The following is a 23,619-nucleotide window of genomic DNA, read 5'->3' as shown; positions in this document are numbered from 1 at the left end:
AATGCAGGAGTATAGTAATCTCTCTGAACTATAATCATTTCATTTTAGCTAACTAAAGGTTAAGTTATTTGGAGAATGGTAAGAGATAGAAAGTACAAAGAGGTAAGCGACATCCCACTCTCACCTGATATTTGAGAGAATATGGTGGAGGAGGGGGGCACTACAGACACAATCTCAACTCATGGACAAGTAACTGAATTCAGAACAAAACTTGGGTGAAAGCAGAGCAGTAGAATAAAGCACCTTAATTAAAAACACTATTTGGGCATTTAGCTGATTTTTTATCATGTATCCTCAAGAAAACAAGTCTATGGTAGCTCCAAAGCAAGAATAAATTTTATAGTAAAATGTAACTACATAAAAGCCTTATATTTTAAGTGACAGTTATATACTGCTACTTCACTTGGATGGATTTGGCTAGCATAGAAATAAGAAACTGTTCTTTATTAAAACCCACCTGAAAGGGCCTTAATACAAAAATAAATTTTGCCCAAATTAATTAGTAGGCAATCCTAATTTTATTTTATTTACCACTACTTCTCCCTTTTTTGGAGCGGGGGTAGTGAGGGATGCTGGGGATCAAACCCAGAGCCTTGTACACGCTTAGCATGCACTTTATTAATTAGCAAGCTACAATCACAGACTCTCCCCCCATCCTAATTTTATATGAATACATTGCATTATTTCTATATCCTTATTAGAATTATATGTGCTACAAAAAATTTTGGACTCACAAAGTGGAAATCCTGTAAAATAAAGTAAATTAAAAAAAAAAAAAAAGTAATATATCTTGACCCTGTAGATTTTAAAGAGGTAACCACTTCTGTAACAAAGTATATTCTTCTTTGGAATAACAAACTTCACTTCTATTCATTTTTTTTTTTTCAAAATTAAGTAAAAAAATCAGTCACAGTCTAAAAGATAAGGGCCTAACTCTAGTTCCAATGGGGCTATATCGTTTTTGGCTAAGATTTTGAACATCTAATCCTTCAGAACAAAATAACATGTTTAACACTTATAAAATGCATATTCTACAGCAACTGAAACACTTCAGACTTTTATATGGAAGCTAAGGAATGAAGTAGATTTAGCATTGGATTAATATCTATATGTATTACTTTCTATTTTGGATATCCCTTTCCTTGTCTGTAAATGACTACAACATGAACTTCATTGTTATAGTCTCCGAAACCTGTTTACATGAATCGTGAATAAGCTAGTTTCAACAAAGAAATATTTTTAAATTGTCCCATAAGGTCTGAAAGGTGTGACCCTCTGCTATCCCTCTGTTCTTATCTCCCACAACTTTCACCTCCCTCATTCCATTCCATCAACACTAGCCTTTCTGCTGTTTGGTGAACATGACAGGAATGCCCGAGACTTAAGATCTTTGAACTGAAGCGTTCCCTTTGTTTGGACCACTGCTTTCTGCCACAGAGCATATGCTTTCTACCATACCTCCTGCAGGTACTTGATCAGATGCCATCCTCAGTAAGATGTTCCCTGACCAACTTCTTGTGACCATATTATAATACATATTTGTTTTTGTCTCTCCATACTAGGAGGGAAGATTCACCTTTACATTGTCTACCACTGTACTGCAAGTAGTTGAGACTGCTGGTGAGTTCTAACTGACTGATAATACAGTCCAAGGTGAACTGGTTCCAGAATATCACTCCCCCTCGCACATACCAAAATCTGAGGATGTTCAAGTCTCTCATAAAAAAAATTGTATGGTATATGCATATAACCTACACAGTATACTTTAAGTCATCTGTAGATTAATACCTAATACAATGTAAATGCTATGCAAACAGTTATTATACTGTATTGTTTAGGAAATAAAGACAAGGAAAAGTGAGCACATTCACTACTGATACAGTTATTCCCCCAAATATTTCCCAATCTGTTGGTTGAATCCACAGATGCAAAACCTGCAGATGTGCAGGCCTACGGTATACAGTCAAGCATATGGAAAAGTCACAGCAGTCAATGACTGTTAAGGGCTGTTAACAGTCCAACAATGCTCAGATATGCCCATTTAATTCTGATAGTAGTAATTCCTACCCTACTGTTAAAAACTCTCTATAATATTTATACTTCTTTCTTATTTAAAAACAAATAAGTAGATGCCAAATTAAAAGAAAAGTTTCCAAAATATTAGATTCAGATCACTGTTTAGGGTAAACCACAGGGGATCATTACACAAATTGTGGCAATTTACAAAAATTCCAGATTTAGCATATTATCAAAGAGGAACTTATAAACTGCCTCTTCACTACTAAATTATTTAACATAATAAACTCTGCTTAATGAATGCCTTTTTTACATGTCTTTGTCTTATTTACTCTGAAGTTCCTACACGATCAAAATAAATAATGATCTAGCTGCCAGCTGGAGTAAACGAGAAGCCAATTGTAAAAAACCTATGAAAGCCTCCTACTAACCAAAGCAAGTTATTTTTCCATATATTCACAGTCTAATTTTCCAGGTTGCCCTCTGGTGACATTTTCCTTCCCTTTACAGATGGTCTACAAGTGGGATTGACAAAAATGGATAAAGAAAAGAAAGCACAAAATGAGCAAAGAAAATGGGAAGAAGTGGCTAAAATTTCTTTAAAACCCAAGAGATGACTTCGAATGGATAAGTTTTTGATTATTTCAATACACAGCATACACATATTGTATTTTCTATGCCCTGTACAAGAAGCCTCCTGTGTTAAAAATCAAAGCATCAGTTACACTTATACAATGGAGAAAGCCCTGGACTTGCTCTTACTGCTGTCTGGGCATTGATAATTGGGTGTGTGATAAGAAGGCTGGACTAGAATATTCTCTCAAGTCATGCCCTTGCAGAAATCTGGTGTTTCACTGCTAAAACTAATGCATGTGATTCTGCCTCCATTCCCAACTGCCTCAACATTTCAGGAGAGAAAAATGTCAGTGGAGAACATGTTCAATTGAAAATTACTATTTTTTTTTTTCTTTCTCTGTCGGTATCTGCTGGAGTTTTTGCCACTTCTGAAGCATTAGCAAATGATAATAAACAGCATCATGACCCGTTGGGTACATGTATAATCTCCTTTAACCCTCATAGAAATCAGAAGAGATAAATATCATTACTTCCATATTACAGACTAGGGTTTAAGGAAGTTATACACCTGGGCAAGATCACAAAGCAGACAAATAGTAGGGTCTGCCTTTGAACCTAAATGCTCTGGCTCCAAAGTCTTGCTTCAACTATTTTGATAAAACTCTCTTCAAGGAACAAAACGCTGAAAAATATTAACAATTACTCTTAAGTTTCACTCCTTTCTATATGGCTGCGTGTTCTCCACTTATTTTAATACTTTACATAAAGCAAGCACTTTTTCTGTTTCAACTAACAAAATTATTCTTAATTTTACAATTACAACACCATGACCTTCATGAACACAATCATCCAAATGGTCCTAAGAACCTCTAGTCTCCTCTTAGTTTTCCAGCACTCTTTCTTACACGGGAAAAACATGCTTAAGATCAATCTAATGTAACAACAAGGGTCTGCTTACTAGTGACCTCGTGGGTGCGGAAAAGAGACAAAATTCTCTCCCTGCAGTTTAAAAGAAGGCAAATCAACACATAACTAACACAGGTGTCGAGTTCGGATTGCACTTCATCAGATCTGTCAAGGCTTTGTTCTTGTCTTTCTGCAAAGTCTTCAAGACCTTTTTCACGTGCAGCTTTGAGGGTTTAAATCAAGCACTAGGACCGTGAGTCCCCAACACTGACCCTAAGGGCGGCAGCCCAGGCACGGGTGCACATCCTGATCCTCGGTGCATGGCCAGATCCAGAAGAGTCCTTAGAGACCACGGGTCTGCCCTACGGGACTTGCCAGACCGCCTCTCCCCACCGGGCAGAGAGTTGGCATCGCTGTCCAAAGTCGCCCAGTCTCACCCGCGCTGTGCACCCCCTTCCCTCCAAGGGCCCCCGAACGCTCCCGGGGAGACAGGCTTCCCGTCCCTTCCCAAAGACCCGAAGACCAAGTAAGCCCAACTCCGCTCCCACCCGGCGCGTCCTCGGCGGCCAGCCGAGGGCACTCACCATCGTTCTCGTCGCTGTGCCGCCGCCGCGACATGTCGCCCGCCCGTGCGATGCCGAGCCTAGAAGCCGGACGGGAAGTGCCACAGGAACCGTCGGGCCGCCGGCCGGCGCGAGGACAGCGGCGAGGCACTCGGAGGGGCCGGCGCGCAGGCGCACTCGCTCCCGCAGGCTCCCGGAAAGCGCGAAGGGAGAGGCCGCCGGTGGGCGCAGAGCCGGCGTCTGGAGACTCACTGCTCTACGGGCGTCTGGTCCGCACGCAGCCGCCCCCTCGGGCTTCCTCCGCGACCGGCTGCTTCCCTCTCCCGCCTTCCGCCCTGTGTCCTTCCGGGGCCACGCGGAAGGCGCCGCAGCTCCAGCCAGCCAGAGCACGCCGGCCGCGAGCCAGGCCTGGAGACGAGTGGTGCACGGGCCGCCGAGTCCCCGCCCGGGCTTCGGGCACGCCCACGGGCTCCGGTGCCCCGCCCCCAGCGTGTTCCCGGCGGCCCTTGCGCCGGAGGCCGCGAAGACTTCCGGAGCGAGGTGACGTCGCGAGCCTAGCGAACGCGCGGCGCGGGTGTGGGCTCGAGGGCGGGGAAAGGCAACCATTGCCAGGCAGAGGCAGGCCCTCGGAGAGAAACCTAGGAAGACTCTGGACTGGCTGGTAGGTGCTCGTCTTGCTCCCACCTGCCGGCTTTTGTCGTCTCGGGAGAGCTGGCGGGGAGGTCGGGCCAGCACCTCCAGCGCTGGGTTCTGCCTGGCTGTAGGCGGCGCCACTCAGGCCCCCCATCTGGGACGGGCCGGCAGGTGCTTACGCTAGCCTGCGGCTGCTCTGATGGTCTTACCTCTCACCTGTCTGTGCTGATTAGTAGAGACAAGTTATGGTTTCAGTAGTTCGTTCCCAGTGGTAGTTGGGTTCTTGTTTACGTGTAGGGTATGTGAACACCCCCTGCCCTGACGTCTTTGATGAGCACCACACTGCCTTGAACCTTCCTGGCCTAAACTCTCTCTCCTCCGGTCTTACCCATTTCAGTAAATGGCATCATCCTTAAGTTGCTTAATCCAAAAATGTAGGGAGGAATCATTCTTAGGTCTTTCACTTCCTGTAGAACCTTTGTCTATAAATCCTGACAGCTGTACTTTTCAAATCAAACCCATGATCAGATCTCTTTATTCCTTTGTTTACAACTTTCCATGAACTTGCTGTTGCAAGCTCCAAACCAGGGCCTGTAGGTTCTACGCTCATCTCTGCTCCAACCACTTTTTTGCCTCTTGTAATGAGTCAATCTTGTTCCCATTTTAGCAATTTATACTCACTATTTCCTTTACCTGAAGGTCTCTACTCCTAACTCTGTATGTCTGACTCTGGTCATAAGAGTTTCAGCGCAACTATCAGGTTCTCCTTGGGGCATTTCTCTACTATTCAATCACTGGTATTTCATTCAATGAGTATTGGACTGTGTTAACATTTAGCACTTCCTGTGCACTAGGCAGTGTTGTATGCTGTGGATGCAGAAGTGAACAAAGGAAAACCCCTCCTCTCTTGGAGCTAAATGTTCTAAATGACCCATTAAGGGCACAAGTAGTGGGATCTGAGGTGTAGTGAGCAAGTGGAGGGTAGTGGAAGATAAGATCAGAGAGATAAGGGAAAGGAATTTTGTGAGGACTTTGGACATTATCTGAATAAATTGAGAAGCCTTTGGAAGATAACCTGACCTATTTTTAAGTTACTGCCCTGGTTCCTACAGGAAGAAGACTAGGCCATTGCAGTAATTCAGGCAAGAAATGTTGGGGAACTGAACCAAGGTGGTAGTGAAGGTGGTACAGAGGTGTGCTTTGATTGTATTTCAAAAACAAAACTGATAGAATTTTCTGAAGGGCTTGATGATCTTTTGAGACAATCAGGAGCTGAGAATCACCCCACAGTTTTTTGTCTGAATAGCGGGAAGAATAGAATTGTCTTTTACTGAGATAAGGAAAACTAGAGAACTGCATGTTTCATTTGGAGGGAATACATTAAAAAGTTTGGTTTTGAACAGTTGCCATTGAAGCCAAAGCTAGCCAGTGGGTAGATGAAATTGTAGTTCAGGAGAGAGGCCCAGATTGGAGGTACAGATTTGGAGATGTTTAGTATATAGTAGTCTAAATACAAATTTCCTCTTATGTTTGCCCCCTCTTTTTTCCTCTTTTAATGGAAGTTCAGATATCTACCAAAGTAGGGAAAACTGAAGAACCCCCATGTACTCATCACCCAACTTTGGTAATTATCAACTCATGGCCAACCTGGCTTCACCTATTTTTACCTCCCCTCTCCACTTATTTTGGAGCAAATTTAGTTTTTTTAAGTCCTTGGGAGTGGATGAGATCATCTACAGAGTGAATGTAGACAGAGAAATTCAACATTTAGAAGTTGGAATGGTAAGGAGAGTTCAGCAAAGGGAACTGACACTATCTGGTGTTTTCATGTTTTTATTATTTCGATTTTTAGTCTCTCCTTACTGACTCCAAGAGAGAAGAAACTTTAGCAGTTTTATGGAGAGTTGCATTCCCAGTACAGTTCTATGTGCCAGGCACATAGCAGAGACTCCCCAAAGAATAGTTCCAAATATAAAGTAAGGTGAGGCTGAAAGAAGATTCAGAATAAAGGGAGGTAATTTGGGGGGTAGTGAAAAAGCTGTGTGGAGAGCAAAAGGCATGACAGTGTCCTTTTTAGGGTCCAATCTTGGAAGTTACATAGACTCACTTCTGCCATACTTTATTTTGGGGTGCAATTATGGGACTTCCCAGCTTAGAGAGAGGGGAAATAGCCTAGAAATGCTTCTGCAACCATTTTTGGAAAATATAGTCTGCTGTAACTGATATTTAGAGAAATCAATTTAATGTTAAATTTTTAATGTGGCATTACATTAAATTGAAATATTAACAGTGTTACTATTCATCAGACCATAGTATGTGCCAAACATGTTATATATTCCTTTCTAATTCTGTAAAGTAAATGTTTTCATCCCCAATTTGCAGATTTAGGGACCAGAATTCCTTAACATGACTCCAAAAGCACAAGACATAAAAGCAGGAATCAAAAATTGGGATAGATTTAAACTAAAAAGCTTTCTAGAACTCCGAGAAACTAAATGGTTTGCCTACGTTCAAGTGCTTGGGACCAGCTATACGATAAGCCAGAGTCTCAGTGCTTCATGTTTCCTCTTAGCATTTGTCACCTGGAACAGTTTTTATAAAAGAATCAGTATGTTGGTTGTAGTGTATCCATCTTGACAAAATTTGGCCACAGTAATACTTTTTTGATATTTCTTCTGGCTTATTAAAATGGGTTCTGAAATTTGGGACAGAAAGAACAAAGTGTTAATAATGGAAGATTATTACACCGCTTGGTTGATTTTGGTTGTACCTGGTGCTTTTCTGGTATTTACGATAAATGTGTACATGACTTGGTCCCTAATTCAGATTTCTGCTCAAATGCTACTGTTTCAGAAAGGATTTCCTACCCTCTGTGTTTGAAGAACTCCTTCATCCCTCTGCCTCCTACTTATTTTTCTTCATAACCTTTTCCAGCATCTGGTTTTTTCATTTTTTGTTGTTAGGTTCTTCATGTCTTTGCCTCTCTCCACTGGAATATGTCTTTCCTTTTTCATTCACTGCTATATCCCTAATATGTAGAACAGTATGTAGCATTGAATACTTGTTAAATGATACTATTGAATGAGCAAATGAATGAACAGATAACTTGAGCTACTGGGTCTATGCAGATTTGCATGATTGAGTAGCTTCATATTTACTTCAGGAAATAACCAGACTTTGGCATTTTTTCTCTTGCTTATGTCCTAGGAAGTACTAAATTGAAAGGAATCTCTGCTCACTGCTTCAATCAATCCAGATGCCTTCTTCAACTTCATCAGACCAAGGAGATGACCTGGAGGCCTGCATTTTAAGATTTTCTGACCTGGATTTAAAAGATAGAAGTCTTGTTAATTCCAGCAGTAGTCTCAAAGCAGAGTTAGATGGCAATACAAAGAAGAAATACTCATTTGCAAAGAAAAAGGTAAAATTGCAATTGATGTTTTCATGATCATGTGTATATAGTAATGCAGGTGCCTCTAAAGTAGCTTTTTGAGGTTGCCCTCCAGCTTTAGTATGGTCTAGTCTGGGGCATTAATTAGTGGTGTTAATTCAGCACCAGACAAAGGAGAATCATAGGCATGGTATGGCCCACCAACAGTTATGATATAGTATTTAAGAAGAGTATATCTAGACAGATGGTTGGATTTCTTTCCCCACTGAGGACCTTGAGAGGAATCCCAGGAACCCAGGACATGTAGTCTTAGGGAGAAAAGATAGGCTTAGGGCAACTGTCATCTAGTGAGGCTGCCATCTCAAGGCTGTTTTATTGAACCCTGCTAATGAATGGGGTAAGATTTCTGAACTGGTTCAGCTGGCTGGGCTCCCATTGATTTGGAGAATAGACAAAGCATCCCAAAATGCAGTGCATTTAGTGTTTACAGCTGGGACTTGGCTGAGATAAAGGTGGTGCTGATGCTCTTCTTCTGTGCCTTTTATCCTTGGTTTTAGAAACCATTGACTGAAACCCCCTCCTCTTTAACAGCAGAGAACCTGGGGGCTCTTAGGAAGGAAAGTGACCTGACTGAGGACATATAATTGAGACAGTTTCTGTACTTTCAGTTTGTTGTCCTGTCTTGAGGAGACATCTTTTACTGACTCCATAACAATGAAGAATAGATATCTCAGCTTGTGACTTCTTAGCTGCCACCCACCACACTCATCTCGTATAGATTTCCTTGAAAATGAAACTCATGCAGTACAAGAAGTATTTCGCCAACATTCTTTTGCAATAATTTCAAACTTATGGAAGAGTCCTAAGAATTATCTGAGTTACCTGCATATTCCCTTTGTTCAGAAATTCCATTCACATTTTACTAATTGTCCCCAAAATAACCTTCATCGATCCACTGTAGGGTTATGTAATACCTTTAGTGAATGCCTTTATTGTCATGTCTCTGTAGTCTTCTTTAAACTGGAACATTTTCTCAGTTTTTCCCTAAATCACAACCGTGACACTTCTGAAAACTACAAAGGAGTTATTTTTTTTATGTCTCTTGGTTTAATTTTGACTCGTTTCCTTGTGATTAGATTCAGGTTAAAACTTTAATTAGCAGGACTATGCTGGAAGAAATGTTGTGTTCATCTTGTTGCTTTCAGGAGATTTATTATGTCATTTAGTCCTATTACTAACAATGTTAATTTTTGTTACTTAATAGGGAAATGTCTGCCAGGTTTTTCCACTATAAAATTACTATTTTTTTTCTTATTTAATTAATCAGCATTTTGGAGGGAAATATACTTTTTCTTTTTGCCTGTCATGAAAGTAAATTACAAGAGAGGCTGTAAAAAGAGGCTCTAAGGCAATTTCAGGCTACCCCACACTACTGTTTCAGTGCTGAACGATCCAGGCTCAGTCTTGCATAAGTTGAGGCAGTCCAACAGTGATATTCTTCATTTATAATATTGTCTCAGAATGTCTCTTATGGATGCATGAGACATGCAAATGAAAAGAAAGTGGCATTTCTTTTTTATTTGCACCACCACTAAAAATGTTGAAGATAAAAAAAACTAAACAGTAATAAAATTCAGTGAGACCACTCACATGCTGTATTGATTAGAATATAAATGTTACAATTTTTCTGAAAGTCACCATCACAATTTAAAATTTCATTCTTTTTGAGTCCCTTGTTTTTTTTGTAGATATCTATCATAAGTAGATAAATTATTAAAGATGTATAGGAGAATATATGCATGGATTGTTCATTTGACATTGCTTATAGTTGCAAATGTTAGAAATAATATGTCTTCCAGTGGTAGGTAATTGGCTAAAAAATTTTATATTTTTATTGATTTTTTTTTTTTTTTTTTACAAAACTCAAATGATTTTTCTCAAAACAATGTGATTATATTCCAAGAAACAAGAAACAAGTCAAATGTTATGGAACATTTCTTTTTTTTTTTTTTTTTTTAATTTTTATTTTAAAAATTACATTTTTAAATGTAATTCATTGTACACAAATGGGGTACAACTTTCATCTCTGGTTGTACATGTAGTCACACCAGTTGTGTAATCATACATAGGACAATGATATTTGTCTCACTCTATTATCTTTCCTCCCCCAACCTCTCCCAACCCCTCATTTTCCTCTATATAATCCATCCTTCCTCCATTCTTGCCCCTCCCCCATTATGTATCATCATCCACTTATCAGATAAATTGTTTGACCTTTGGGTTTTTGGGATTGGCTTATTTCACTTAGCATGATATTCTCCAACTCCATCCATTTACTTGCAAATGCCATAATTTTATTCTTTATGGCTGAATAATATTCCATTGTGTGTATATACCACAGTTTCTTTATCCATTCATCTATTGAAGGGCATCTAGGTTGGTTCCACAATTTAGCTATTGTGAATTGAGCAGCTATAAACATTGATGTAGCTGTGTCACTGTAGTATGCTAATTTTAAGTCCTTTGGGTATAGGTCAAGGAGTGGGATAGCTGGGTTAAATGGTGGTTCCGTTCAAACTGCTTTCCATAATGGCTACACCAATCTGCAGTCCTACCAGCAATGTGTGAGTGTACCTTTTCCCCCACATCCTTGCCAACACCTCTTGTTGTTTGTATTCTTGACAATTGTCATTCTAATTGGCCTGAGCCAAGGAGTGAGATAGCCCGGGTCAAATGGTGGTTCCATTCCAAGTTTTCTGAGGAATCTCCATACTACTTTCCCAAGTTGCTGCACTAATTTGCAACCCCACCACCAATGTATGAGTGTATCTTTTTCCCCACATCCTCGCCAGTTCCTATTATTGCTTATATTCTTGATATTAGACATTTTAATTGGGGTGAGATGAAATCTTAGGGTAGTTTTGATTTGCATTTTTCTTATTACTAAGAGATGTTGAACATTTTTTCATATATCTGTTGATTGCTTATAGACCTTCTGTGAAGTGTCTGCTCATTTCCTTAACCCATTTATTGATTGGGTTATTTGTATTTTTGGTGTATAGTTTTTTGAGTTCTTTATAAATTCTGGAGATTAGTGCTCTATCCGAAATGTGTATGGCAAAGATTTTCTCCTACTCTGTAGGCTGTCTCTTCACATTGTTGATTGTTTCCTTTACTGAGAAAAAGCTTTTTAGTTTAAATCTATCCCAATTTTTGATTCCTGCTTTTATGTCTTGTGCTTTTGGAGTCATGTTAAGGAAGTCTGGTCCTAAGCCAACATGATGAAGATTTGGACCTATTTTTTCTTCTGTTAGGTGCAGGGTCTCTGGTCTAATTCCTCGGTCCTTGATTCATTTTGAGTTGAGTTTTATGCAGGTTGAGAGATAGGGGTTTAAGTTTCATTTTGCTGCATATGAATTTCCAGTTTTGCCAGCACCATTTGTTGAGGCTATCTTTTCTCCATTGTATGTTTTTGGCACCTTTGTCTAGTGTAAAATAACTGTGTTTATGTGGGTTTGTCTCTGTGTCCTCTATTCTGTATCGTTGGTCTACCTGTCTATTTTGATGCCAACACTTGCCGTTTTTGTTACTATTGCTCTGTAGTTGAAGCTCTGGTATTGTGATACCACCACCTGCTTCACTCTTCCTGCTAAGGATTGCTTTAGCTATTCTGGGTCTCTTATTTTTCCAGATGAATTTCATGATTGCTTTCTCTACTTCTATGAGGTACCTCATTGGGATTTTAATTGGAATTGCCTTGAATCTGTATAGCACTTTTGGTAGTATGGCCATTTTGACAATATTAATTCTGCCTATCCAAGAACATGGTGGATCCTTCCATGTTCTAAGGTTTCCTTTAATCTCTTTCTTCAGTGTTCTGTAGTTCTCATTGTAGAGGTCTTTCACCTCTTTTGTTAGATTGATTCCCAAGTATTTTTTTGTTTTTGAGGCTATTGTAAATGGGGTAGTTTTCCTAATTTCTCTTTCAGAGGATTCATCACTTATGAATAAAAATGTATTAGATTTATTAGTGTTGATTTTATATCCTGCTACTTTGCCGAATTCATTTATGAATTCTAGAAGTTTTCTGGTGGAATTTTTTGGCTCCTCTAAATATAGAATCATGTCATCAGGAAATAGTGATAATTTGAGTTCTTCTTTTCCTATTCATATCTCTCATTTCTTTGATCTGTCTGTCTAATTGCTCTGGCTAGAGTTTCAAGGAGGATGTTGAATAGAAGTGGTGAAAGAGGGCATCTCTGCCTTGTTCCAGTTTTTAAAGGAAATGCTTTCAGTTTCTCTCATTTAGAATGATATTGTCCATGGGCTTAGCATAGATAGCCTTTACAATGTTGAGGTATGTTCCTACAATCCCTATTTTTTTTAGTGTTTTGAGCATGAAGGGATGCTGTATTTTAATCAAATGCTTAAAATAATCATATGATTCTTAACTTTAAGTGTGTTGATGTGGTAAATTACATTTATTGATTTCCGGGTGTTGAACCAACCTTACGTCCCTGGGATGAAACCCACTTGATCATGGTGCACTGTCTTTTTGATATGTTTTTGTATGCGATTGACTAAAATTTTGTTAAGAATTTTTACATCTATGTTCATTAGGGATATTGGTCTGAAATCTTCTTTCCTCAATGTGTCTTTGTCTGGTTTTGGTATCAGGGTGATTCTAGCATCATACAATGAGTTTGGAAGGTTTTCCTCCTTTTCTATTTCATGGACTACTTTGAGGAGTATTGGAATGAGTTCTTCTTTGAAGGTCTTGTAGAATTTGGCTGAGAATCCATCTGGTCCCAGACTTTTCTTGGTTGGTAAGCTTTTGATGGCTTCTTCTGTTTCATTGCTTGAAATTGATCTGTTTAAATTGTGTATGTCCTCCAGATTCAGTTTGGATGGATCGTATGTCTCTAAAAACCTGTCAGTGTCTTTGAGATTTTCTATTTTGTTGGAGTATAGATTTTCAAAATAACTTCTAATTATGTTATGTATTTCAGTAGTGTCTGTCGTGATATTTCCTTTTTCATCATGAATTTTAGTAATTTGAGTTTTCTCCTCTTCATTAGTGTGGCTAAGCGTTTATCAATTTTGCTTATTTTTTTAAAGAACCAACTTTTTGTTTTGTCAATTTTTTTAATTGTTTCTTTTGTTTCAGTTTCATTGATTTCACCTGATTTTAATTATTTCCTGTCTTCTACTTTTTGTGTTGATCTGTTCTTCTTTTTCTAGGGCTTTGAACTATAATGTTAGGTTGTTTATTTGTTGACTTTTTCTTCTTTTATTGAATGTGCTCCATGCCGTGAATTTTCCTCTTAGTACTGATTTCAGAGCATCCCAGAGATTTTGATATGTTGTATTGTTGTTCTCATTTACCTCTAAGAATTTTTTTATCTCCCTCCTGATGTTTTCTATTATCCATGCATCATTCAGTAGCATATTATTTAGTCTCCAGGTGTTGGAATAGTTTCTGTTTTTTATTTTATCATTGATTTCTAATTTTTATTCCATTATGATCTGATAGAATGCAAGGTAGTTTCTCTATTTTTTTGTATTTGCTAAGAGTAGCTTTGTGGAGTAACATATCGACTATTTTAGAGAAGGAACCGTGTGCTGCTGAGAAGAAAGTATATTCTATATGGATGGAATATTCTATATGTGTCTGTGAAGTCTAAATTATTGATTGTGTTATTGAGTTCTATGGTTTCTTTGTTCCATTTTTGTTTGGAAGATCCATCCAATGGTGAGAGAGATGTGTTAAAGTCACCTGGTATTATTGTGTTATGGTCTATTTGGTTCCTGGAATTGAGAAGAATTTGTTTGACATACCTGGATGTGCCATTGTTTGGGGCATAAATATTTATGATTGTTATGTCTTGCTGATTTATGTTTCCCTTAAACAGTGTGAAATGTCCTTTATCCCTTCTGACTAACTTTGGCTTGAAGTCCACTTTATCTGATATGAGGGTGGAAACCTCAGCTTTTTTATTGAGTCCATGTGCATGGTATGTTTTTTCCCATCCTTTTACCTTTAGTCTCTAGGTAGCTTTTTCTGTGAGATGAGTCTCTTGAAGGCAGCATATTGTTGAGTCTTTCTTTTTAATCCAACCTGCCAGTCTGTTTTTTGATAGATGAGTTAGGCCATTAACATTCAGGGTTATTATTGAGATATGACTTGTATTCCCAGTCATCTTGGCTTATTTTTGGTTTTTAACTTGACTAGGTTTCTCCTTTAATTTGCTTTTCCCTTGCTGATTTACATTGTTGTTTTTCATTTCTTCCTCTTGGACTAGTTTGCTGAGAATGTTCTGTAGTGCATGCTTTCTATTTGTAAATTGTTTTAGCTTTTGTTTATCATGGATTTTATTTTGTCATCAAATCTGAAGGTAAGTTTTGCTGGGTATAAGATTCTTGGATGACATCCATTTTCTTTCACAGCTTGAAAAATGTTCAGCATAGAAACCTGCCGATATCTATATTGCTTCCCCCTATATGTAAACTGATGCTTTTCTCTCACAGCCTTCACAATTCTATCTTTATTTTGTATGTTAGGCATTTTTATTATAATGTGCCTTGGTGTGGACATTTGGTATCCTGTAAGCCTCTTGTATTCGATTTTCCATTTCATTCTTCAGGTTTGGAAATTTTTCTGATGTTATTTCATTGAATAGATTATCCATTCCTTTGGTTTGTATCTCTGTGCCTTCCTCAATCCCAGTAATTCCTGAATTTGCTCTTTTCATGTTATCCCATAATGCTTGGAGGTTTCATTCATGATTTCTTACCATCTTTTCTGTTTGGTCAACTTTGTTTTCAAGATTAAATATTTTGTCTTCATTGTCTGAGTTTTTGTCTTCCAAGTGATCTATTCTGTTAGTGATGCTTTATATTGAATTTTTAATTCAGTTTATTGTTTCCTTCATTTCAAGGATTTCTTTTATTTTTTTCAGAATCTCTATCTCTTTATTGAAATGATCTTTTGCTTCCTGCATTTGCTCTTTTAACCACTTATTGGTGAGATCATTCATTGCCTGCATTTGCTCTCTTATCTCATCCTTTACTTTTTGGATCATTTTAATTATGTACATTCTGCCTTTTTTTTTTTTTTTTTTTTTTTTTTTTTGGTGCTGGGAATTAGACCCAGAGCCTTGTGCATGCAAGGTAAGCACTCTACCAACTGAGCCATCTCCTCAGCCCCTAATTATGTATATTCTGAAGTCCCTCTCTGACATTTCTTCTACCATGCTATCATTGAATTCTATTGATATAGCATCTAGGTTTGCTTGGGACACTTTCTTCCCTTGTTTTTTCATATTTGTGTATCTTCCCCTTTAGCAGTGTGAATCCGAGGTATTGCAGTTTCCCCCCTGTAGACTTAGAGTGTCCCTGCAGGTTTCCAATACTTCACCTTAAAGTGGGAGATCAATATTAGCAGCACACAATATAAACAATATACATCCTTAACCCAAATAGTACCTATTAAGATATTAACAGTATTGTCTTAGTAAGCAGAGATGATGAGTTTTGTTATTATCTACAGCATAAACAATAGGTTTGCAATAATGACCATATTTCTAATGGTAGACAAAGAGGATGGGGAGGGGTGTAGGATGTAATGTTAATGAGATAAGAAGTGAGTCTATGGAGGTACTATATCGTAGGAATAGTTAAAGCAGAATTAAAAGAAATTGGTTGTTAGAATGAGGAAAGGGAGAGTCTCCAAAGCAGTAGACAAAGAGGAAAATAGAAAAATAGTGAAAAAAAGAGAAGTAGGAATAATGGTAGATATGAATAGGAATGATCATAATAATAGTACTAATAAAAAAAACATTCTACAATAAAACTATACTGTTCGAACCTCCTAGTCTTCAGTAGCCTGATACCTGAGAGGTACTTGATAATTCGGTGTCCCAAGAAGGGAGCTTCCGACTAGGGATGGTGGCCTCCATGTCAGGAATAATACATGATATTGTGCAGAGGCAACCCCACCTGTTGGTAGATGGTTAGCTATAGCACAGGCAGCTGTGTCATGTGTGGGCTCTGAGCCGGGTGGGGGCACCACGGAGACCACGGGCCCGGTGCCAGGTGGCAGCACTGGAGTTGTGCGCAGGTGCTGGGCTGGGTTGCGGTGCTGTTGTGGCACATTTCTTTATATTATGTAAGCAATTTCTGTCCAATTTTTTACTTAACATTATATCATAAATATATTTTTCATGGAACTTAAAACTGCATAATATTCCACACTTAGTATATGCCGTAATTTGCTTACCATTCCCCTTTTGGAAATAACTGCTAATGATACCTGCAGCATTTTACTAATATTTGCCCGAAGTTCATATGTTTTCCTTAAGAACAGCCCCTGAAAGGGGTTTAAGCATATGAATACTGTTGAATTTCTTGATATTCACTGTTAAATAAGTGTCCCAGAGAGTATACACTTATGTCAGTAGTATATTTTATTGCCTATTTCATTTTACCAATATCAGACTTAAACATATTTTAGAAAGTCATCTTATAGAAAGGTAATAAATAATTATGTAATGTGTCAGATGGTGATAAGTATAATGGGGAGCAATTAAAGAAGTTTAAGGGGATTTTGGTTTACTCTTTTATGTAGGATGGTCAGGAAAAGGCCTCATCAGTAGTTGGCTTTTGAAGAAGAGCAAATGAGCACTCCATATATTTTGAGGAAGAACATCCCAGGCAAAGGTCATGGTGCAGAAGCCTGCATAACATGTTTAAGCCAAAGCACGTAGTTAGAATGGTAGGAGGTGAGGTGTGAGCCGCATAAGGAGCTGTGGGAGCTGCTACATAAGGTGTACCACCTGTAATTGTGCGAGGCTGAGGCAGGAGGATTGCAAGTTCAAGGTCAATGTGAACAACTTGGTGAGACCTTGTCTCACAATGAAAAACCAAAAATGTCTGGTGATGTAGCTCAGTGATAGAGCACCTCTGCATTCAGTCCTCAGTACTGCACACAAAAATTAGTAAGGAGCCATGTTATCTAGGGACTTGTAAGGACTTTGCTAAAGAGTTTGAAGAGAGCCTTTGGAGGTTATTGAGGATAAGAATGACATCATCTGATTTAAGCTTTGTTTGTTTTTGTTATCCTTTGAAGTACTGGGGCCTTGAGCATGTTAGGCAAACAGTCTAGTACTGATCTACATTCCCAGCCCTTTCTATAATATTTCAAGATAGGTTCTCAAAATTGCCCACATTGGCCTTAAAGTTTCTATCCTCCTGAATAGCTGGAATTACAGGCATGTACCACTACACTGAGCCTTACATAAGTTTTAAAGCCAATTATTTATTTCTCTATTCCCAGTGATGGGGATTTAACCCAGGGCCTTTGCACATGCTGTGCAAGTACATGTCCACTGAACTACATCCCCAGCACTCTTACATAAGTTTTAAAAGAATCATTTTGGCTGAATGGAAAATAAATCATGGGGATAAGTATAGAAAGAGGGAAACTAGGAGACTATTATAATAATCCAGGGAAGACATGATGATGACTTAAATCAACAGAGTAGTGTCCAAGAGAGGTGGGGGAAATGGTTAGATTATAGATATTATTTTGGAAGTAGAGTTGATGGATTGGATATAGGATGTAAAAGTTGAGGATGTTCCATTAATGTTTTTGGTTTTTCAATATGCCCATCAGAATGGGCTAGAACCCCTGTTTGTCTATCGTAGATATTTGTATCTAGAATATCAAGTTTTTCTTCACTGCTTTTGTAGAATTTCCTCATTTATTAATTATGGAGACCTAGGCTGCAGTAACAGATATACCCAATTCTGTATAGTGGATTCAGCCCATTAGAAGGGGAGTAGGAGAATTCTCATTAATACACAGGTTTTGGGGGACCTAGGCTGATGTTACCTCTGCAATGCTCAACGCATAATTTCAGGATTTCCATCCCAGGAAAACTGAAGAGGAAGAGAGAATGGAGGATCACACAAAGGATTTTTATGGACTTGGAGTTGTCACATGTCACTTTCATTCACATTCCACTGGAGAAAACTTAGTTATACAGCCAAACCTAGTTGCAGAAAAAAAGCAGGAAATACTGTTTGCCTTCTAAGAAAGGAAAATGGATTTTGATAGGTAATAAGAGTTATTTGTTATTTTAGAACAATCATGTCAAGTTCCTGAAGGACAGTTGTCCAATTTTGACTATAATTGCATTAAATACATGCTTTAAATAATTCACATCTTGACCAGACATGGTAGTGCATACCTGTAATCCCAGCAGCATGGAAGGCTGAGGCAGGAGGATTGCAAGTTCAAAACTAGCCTCAACAACTTAGCAAGGCCTTAAGCAACTTAGCAAGACTGTCTCAAAATAAAATAAATAAATAAATAAATAAAAAGGGCTGGGGATGTGGTTCAGTGGTTAAGTGCTCCTGGGTTCAATCCCCAGAACCAAAAAAAGAATTGACATCTTTATAATGCTTAATCTTTTCATTTACATAAGATTTTGGTGGCTTCAAAGAAGAAAGAGCAACTTAGACATTATAATTAGCATAAGCAAACCTATAAAGGCAGGGGTGTTTTAAGTTCTGTTAAAGGATTAATAGATGGGTTCCATTGAGCTAGGAAGATTGTAAGAGAAAGATTAGACTAAAAGCAGGATGTGGGGGAAACATTGCAAAGGAATATCTACCTTCTGTACCAAGCAAGGACATAAAAATTACATTGTTTAACATTTATGTAATTCTTTATGGCTGGCTTTTTCTACATGTAAACTCGGCACCTAAAGGTTGACTGACTCTCAGATTTGTGTCTGTTTTAAAGGTATCATCAGAGCCAGTATTTACAATTAATTGGAAAAAGTAGAAATTTTTATATTTATATATTTATATATTATATTTATTTTTATATTCAGAAGATGGAGAAATAGCAGGAAATAGGAAGATCATAGAATGCTTCATGGCAGAGGTGTCCTCTAAAGTGGACTCAGAAATTTATAAAGTACTTCTGGAAAATAGGAGATTAGCATAGCACATCCCATCTATAGGGAACAACATGGACAAGGACAGGAAGATGAAAACAGTGAGGTGCCCAGATTTGTTCGTGTGTCAGATACATATGGAGGAAGAGCAAAAGAGAGGTTGGGGGAGAGAGCTTAACTACGGAAGGCTAGGATGTGATGCCACATCTTCCCATTCCAACTTTAGTGTATGCAATACAGGGCCAAACTAAAATATATATCCATTCAAACTAAAAATATATTCATATGCGACTTAGATTTTGCATCCTGAGAATAAATTTATGGTGCTGGGAGCTATTTAACCTCCATAATGTAATACTCCTGGTTTTAATTTCTCTATTAATCTCTTCTGAAGCTTACTATAAGAGAACTGTTACTCTCAGGGAATTGTTTCTTAGAATAGTGGGACATAAAACTAGAAACGCCTGTGGTAAAACAATATGAAGGATTTCATTAAAACTGTTATTACCAGTAAACTTAAGGTTGTTTAACAATAATGGTACTTGAAATCTAATTGCAGGCATTTGCCCTTTTCGTCAAAACCAAACAAGTTCCTGCACCTCCGTATGAATGTAAAGAAAAATGGTGGAAGTGCTGTCAGCAGCTATTCATGAACCAGACCAGCATCCATAGACATGTGGCAACACAACATGCTGATGAAATTTATCACCAGACTGCTTTTATTTTAAAGCAACTGGCTGCAACATTGAGTACCTCAAAGAGTATCACATCTGTGGACAAAAAGAACCCTCTAAAAGAGTACCTTTCTCATAGCTACAAGGTGTCTGCTTGCCTCCCTGATACAAGTTGCTTTACCCCTGATGAGCTGAAAAGGTAAAATTTTCATTTTTTATTTTAGTTTGATTGAGAATACTTTTTCCAGCTGCAATGAAATACTACAACCTTCCCACTAAACTGGGTAAAATGAGAAAGACCAATTTCAGCAAATATGGATGGGAATATGGAAAATATATTTCCAACTTTCCTATAAATGAATTATTAATACCAGTCTTTCAGATAGTGAAAGGAGACTTCCAGATATAAGACCGTAAGGAGAGTTGTAAGGTAAGACATTCAGTGCAGATACTGCCTTCTATAGAGAAAATACCAAAAGGAGTTGCTTTTTATTTCAGGAGAATAGTAGTAGAAGCAAAAGGCAGGCATGAGTTGCTCCGTCTTCATCTTCCTCCTTATACACCAGTGTCACAAATGTTCTTTTCCTCTCATTTTTTTTTATAGTGACCTGGGCAGTGAAGAAGGGGAGGTGCTACTTTATTACTGCTACTGTGACCTAGAGGATCCCCAGTGGATCTGTGCCTGGCAGACAGCTCTGTGTCAGCACTTGCACCTCACAGGCAAGGTAACCCTTTCTCCACATGCCCCCCACCCCTGCATTGGGCTCATCTTGCCTCCCAGCTTTGGATTGCAGAGCCTGTACTCACTATAAAAAATGTTTGCTGTTGGGTTCTTAGAAGTTAGAGAAATCCTGCTGGGCATTTTAGTAGAGCATTTAACAGCTACTGATTACTGCTTTGTAAGAATTAGAGCAGGGTCAGCCAACTTTTTCTAAAGATAGTAAATATTTTAGGCTTTGTACAAAAAAAATCACTCATTATTGTTGGAGCTTGAAAATAGCCACAAATAATACATGAAAGAGTGGATTTGGTTGTGTTCGGATATAACTACATGCAAAAGCCGGGATAATTTGCTGACCCCTGGGATGGGGGAATGTTCATGGTATATGAACTCCCAAAGTCTTTTATAATAAGACTATACATATGGGTGTGATTCCAAGTTGCTTCTTAATTTTCCTGAAATATGCCAAGGTCTTGTTTACCTTCTCAAGGTGTGGATGCTTGCTGTTACCTTTCCCTCTAGAATATCATAACACCTTCCTACATCTTCACATGGTTTGTGTCTCCCTTCAGATCTCTGCTCCAATGTGGTCTTCTCAGAACTATAATCAGAAGAGTCCTTACCACACTATTCAAAGAATAGTTGTAATAAATTGAAATTATTATGACTGAAAGTATATTCTGTCTCCCTTAGAGAATATGAACTTTCATGAGGTTAGGATCTTTGTCCTAATTATCATAGTCTCAGGGCTAGAGCAGGGTACTCTGCAGATATTTGGAGAAAGTTCAATAAAAAATGGAATACAAGCTTGTAACAAACCATAAGTACGTCTATAAAGATAAGAGGTCATATATATCAAAATGCTAATAATGATCATGGCTGCGTGACAGGACAGATAGTTTTTATTTTCTTGTTTTTATTTTTTAGTAATGTTCTCTATGATTACATTATATGCATATATCTCTGTTATATAATTTCCAAATTTTAAATCATAAGAAAGTAAACTAGGTTTCCTCTGAAGTCTCATCCAGTTATGGCACTATCTAAGCCCTAATTTTTTCCAGGATTTAGTTTCGAAGGTAATAAATTGATCAGTCATTGCTATTTTCCACACTCATGTTTTCTAACAAGTCAGGATTTCTTTTATCTCTTTCAGTTCATCACCAAGTCCTACCATTTCTACCTCTGAAATAGCCTTTGACTCCATTCATTTCTCTTTCACATCCAACACCTTAGAATAAGCCACCAGCCTCTCTTACCTAGTCCTTGGAATAGCTTCCAAATTAGTCTTAGGTTCTCATTTCTCACCTACCATTTAATCCATTCTCTACACAAAAATGAGAATAGTCTTAGAAGGTAAATAAAATCCTATTAGTCCCTCAATATATTTCAGTTGCTCTCTTGTGGCATCTTATAGTTACTTTATATCACTTGTCCATTTATAACTCTTAATATCTACAACCTTTCCAACCTTTCTTGGCCTGCAAGCTCCAAGAGGGGAAGGATTATTTTTTCAACCACTATATTCTTTCTTCCTATCACAATTTGCGATGCATAGTTAAAAAAAAAAAAAAATGAAGGCATACACTACTCTATTCAGAGAACATCTTTAAAGTTGGGTACTCACAAAATGTACAGTATGTGAAATCAGTCTCTCTTGGTTCAGAGGCATATATTTATTCTCAGTCTAAATTAATGGTAAACTATCAGTGAGAGATCCTACACACAAGGTGGCGCCATCTTCCTGTGTCTCAGGTCCAAATTCTTATGCTTCAAGGATACATGCCCAGGTTAGTGAGAGAGTTCTGTGTCTTGGTAGATTTAGCAGAATATTGATTGGAACTTAAGGAAAGAGAACCTGGCAATTTTAGGATTAAGGAAAGAAGCTTCTACCCCTATTATTGTACATTCATATGCCTTAAGAAATAGGAGGTACATTGGAGATTTTGCAGAAGACCAGTTTTGAAGCTAATAAGATGTGGTTAAGAATCCCAGATCCACCACCATGCCCAACTCTTCACAAGTTATTTGATTTTCTGATCTTCTGCTTCCTTTTCTGTCAAATGGGGGTTATGAAATCTACCTTTTGATATTACAGTGTAAAGCTCCTGTCTCATAGCAGGTGTTTAATAAACACTAACTTCTGCTTATCTCAGTTTCTTGGGTATAAAGCCTCCCTCAACAAGGGGCTCCTTTGAAGGTTTTTTGTTGAATAGTCCTAGAGATTGAAAATCTAGCACCTGAGTTTAGAGTTGCTCTGCCTTAATTATGTGGGGAGTAGATGTGCTTGCCCTTTATTTGGGTTCTTAGATTAAAGTTAAATAGGAAAAGAATCTGCTAGCCTATTCAAAGACAGCTACATATAAGTATGTATTTTATTATACCTGTCTCAAACTATTCTGGAGTGCATTTCCTGATCTTATACTGGTTCCAATCTATTTTTCTGTGTAGTCCCCTGTAAATTGATAGTAATTGACCTGTCAGCTGAGATGGCATATACTTCCTGCTTCACTATTTCATGCTGTGGTAGTCAATTTTTCATTGCTGTGACAAACCTGAGAAAAACAAAGAAGGAAAGATTCATTTTGGCTCATTGTTTCAGATATTTCAGGCCATGGTCAGCTGGCCTGAGGAAAGGCCAAACTTCCTGGCACAGTAGAGGAAAACTGCTTATCCTCATGGCAGCCAGGAAGCAGAGAGGAGAGAGAGAGAGAGAGAATATGAATGAATGAATGAATGAATGAGAGAGAATGAGCAAGATAATAGCCTTCCAGGGCATATCCCCAGTGACCTACTTCCTCCAACTAGGCCCTTCTCCAGTTCTCATCCTGTCCCAATATTCCTTTCAGTTATGAACCCATCAGTGGATTCATCTATTGATAAGAGCCTTCATGATCCAATCACTTTCCAAAAGGTCCACCTCAGAACATAACTGCACTGGGACCAAGCCTTCAACGTGAGTGTTTGAGGCACATTCCAGATCCAGACCATAGCACATTCTCAGAACAGGCTGCACTAGACTGCAGTTTTCTTTCTCAAGAAATCTGGATGTAATCTGGAATCTTCATCATGGAACTGTGGATAGCCACTACCATTGCATTGGTTTGTGCAATGAATTCCTAAAGAATCAGATTAACAACTGAAGTGTCCTCTGGATACTGGAAAAAGGCCACCA

General features: G+C 38.3%; 2 protein-coding genes across 5 annotated transcripts in view; one reads left to right on the top strand and one right to left on the bottom strand.

The window, feature by feature from the left end:
• NCBP1 (nuclear cap binding protein subunit 1) overlaps nt 1-4,451 on the bottom strand; it is a 34,211-nt gene extending 29,760 nt beyond the window's left edge. The window contains exon 1 of the mRNA XM_079113308.1: nt 4,083-4,451. Within this exon, the coding sequence (XP_078969434.1) occupies nt 4,083-4,116 (34 nt within the window). The 5' untranslated portion in view covers nt 4,117-4,451. The remainder of the gene's footprint in view (nt 1-4,082) is intronic.
• A 115-nt stretch (nt 4,452-4,566) lies between these two features.
• TSTD2 (thiosulfate sulfurtransferase like domain containing 2) overlaps nt 4,567-23,619 on the top strand; it is a 28,351-nt gene continuing 9,298 nt past the window's right edge. For 2 of the 4 annotated variants that reach the window (XM_079113314.1, XM_079113311.1), the window contains exons 1-4: nt 4,567-4,722; nt 7,902-8,115; nt 19,609-19,922; nt 20,328-20,448. In XM_079113314.1, coding sequence (XP_078969440.1) covers nt 7,951-8,115; nt 19,609-19,922; nt 20,328-20,448 — 600 coding nt within the window. In that variant the 5' untranslated portion in view covers nt 4,567-4,722; nt 7,902-7,950. The other 2 variants (XM_079113313.1, XM_079113312.1) reach the window with 2 other exon arrangements.

This window comes from Sciurus vulgaris (genome assembly GCF_902686455.1).
Source record: "Sciurus vulgaris genome assembly, chromosome: 15".
NCBI classification, from domain to species: Eukaryota; Metazoa; Chordata; class Mammalia; order Rodentia; family Sciuridae; genus Sciurus; species Sciurus vulgaris.
This window is presented reverse-complemented; position numbering and strand designations above follow the sequence as displayed.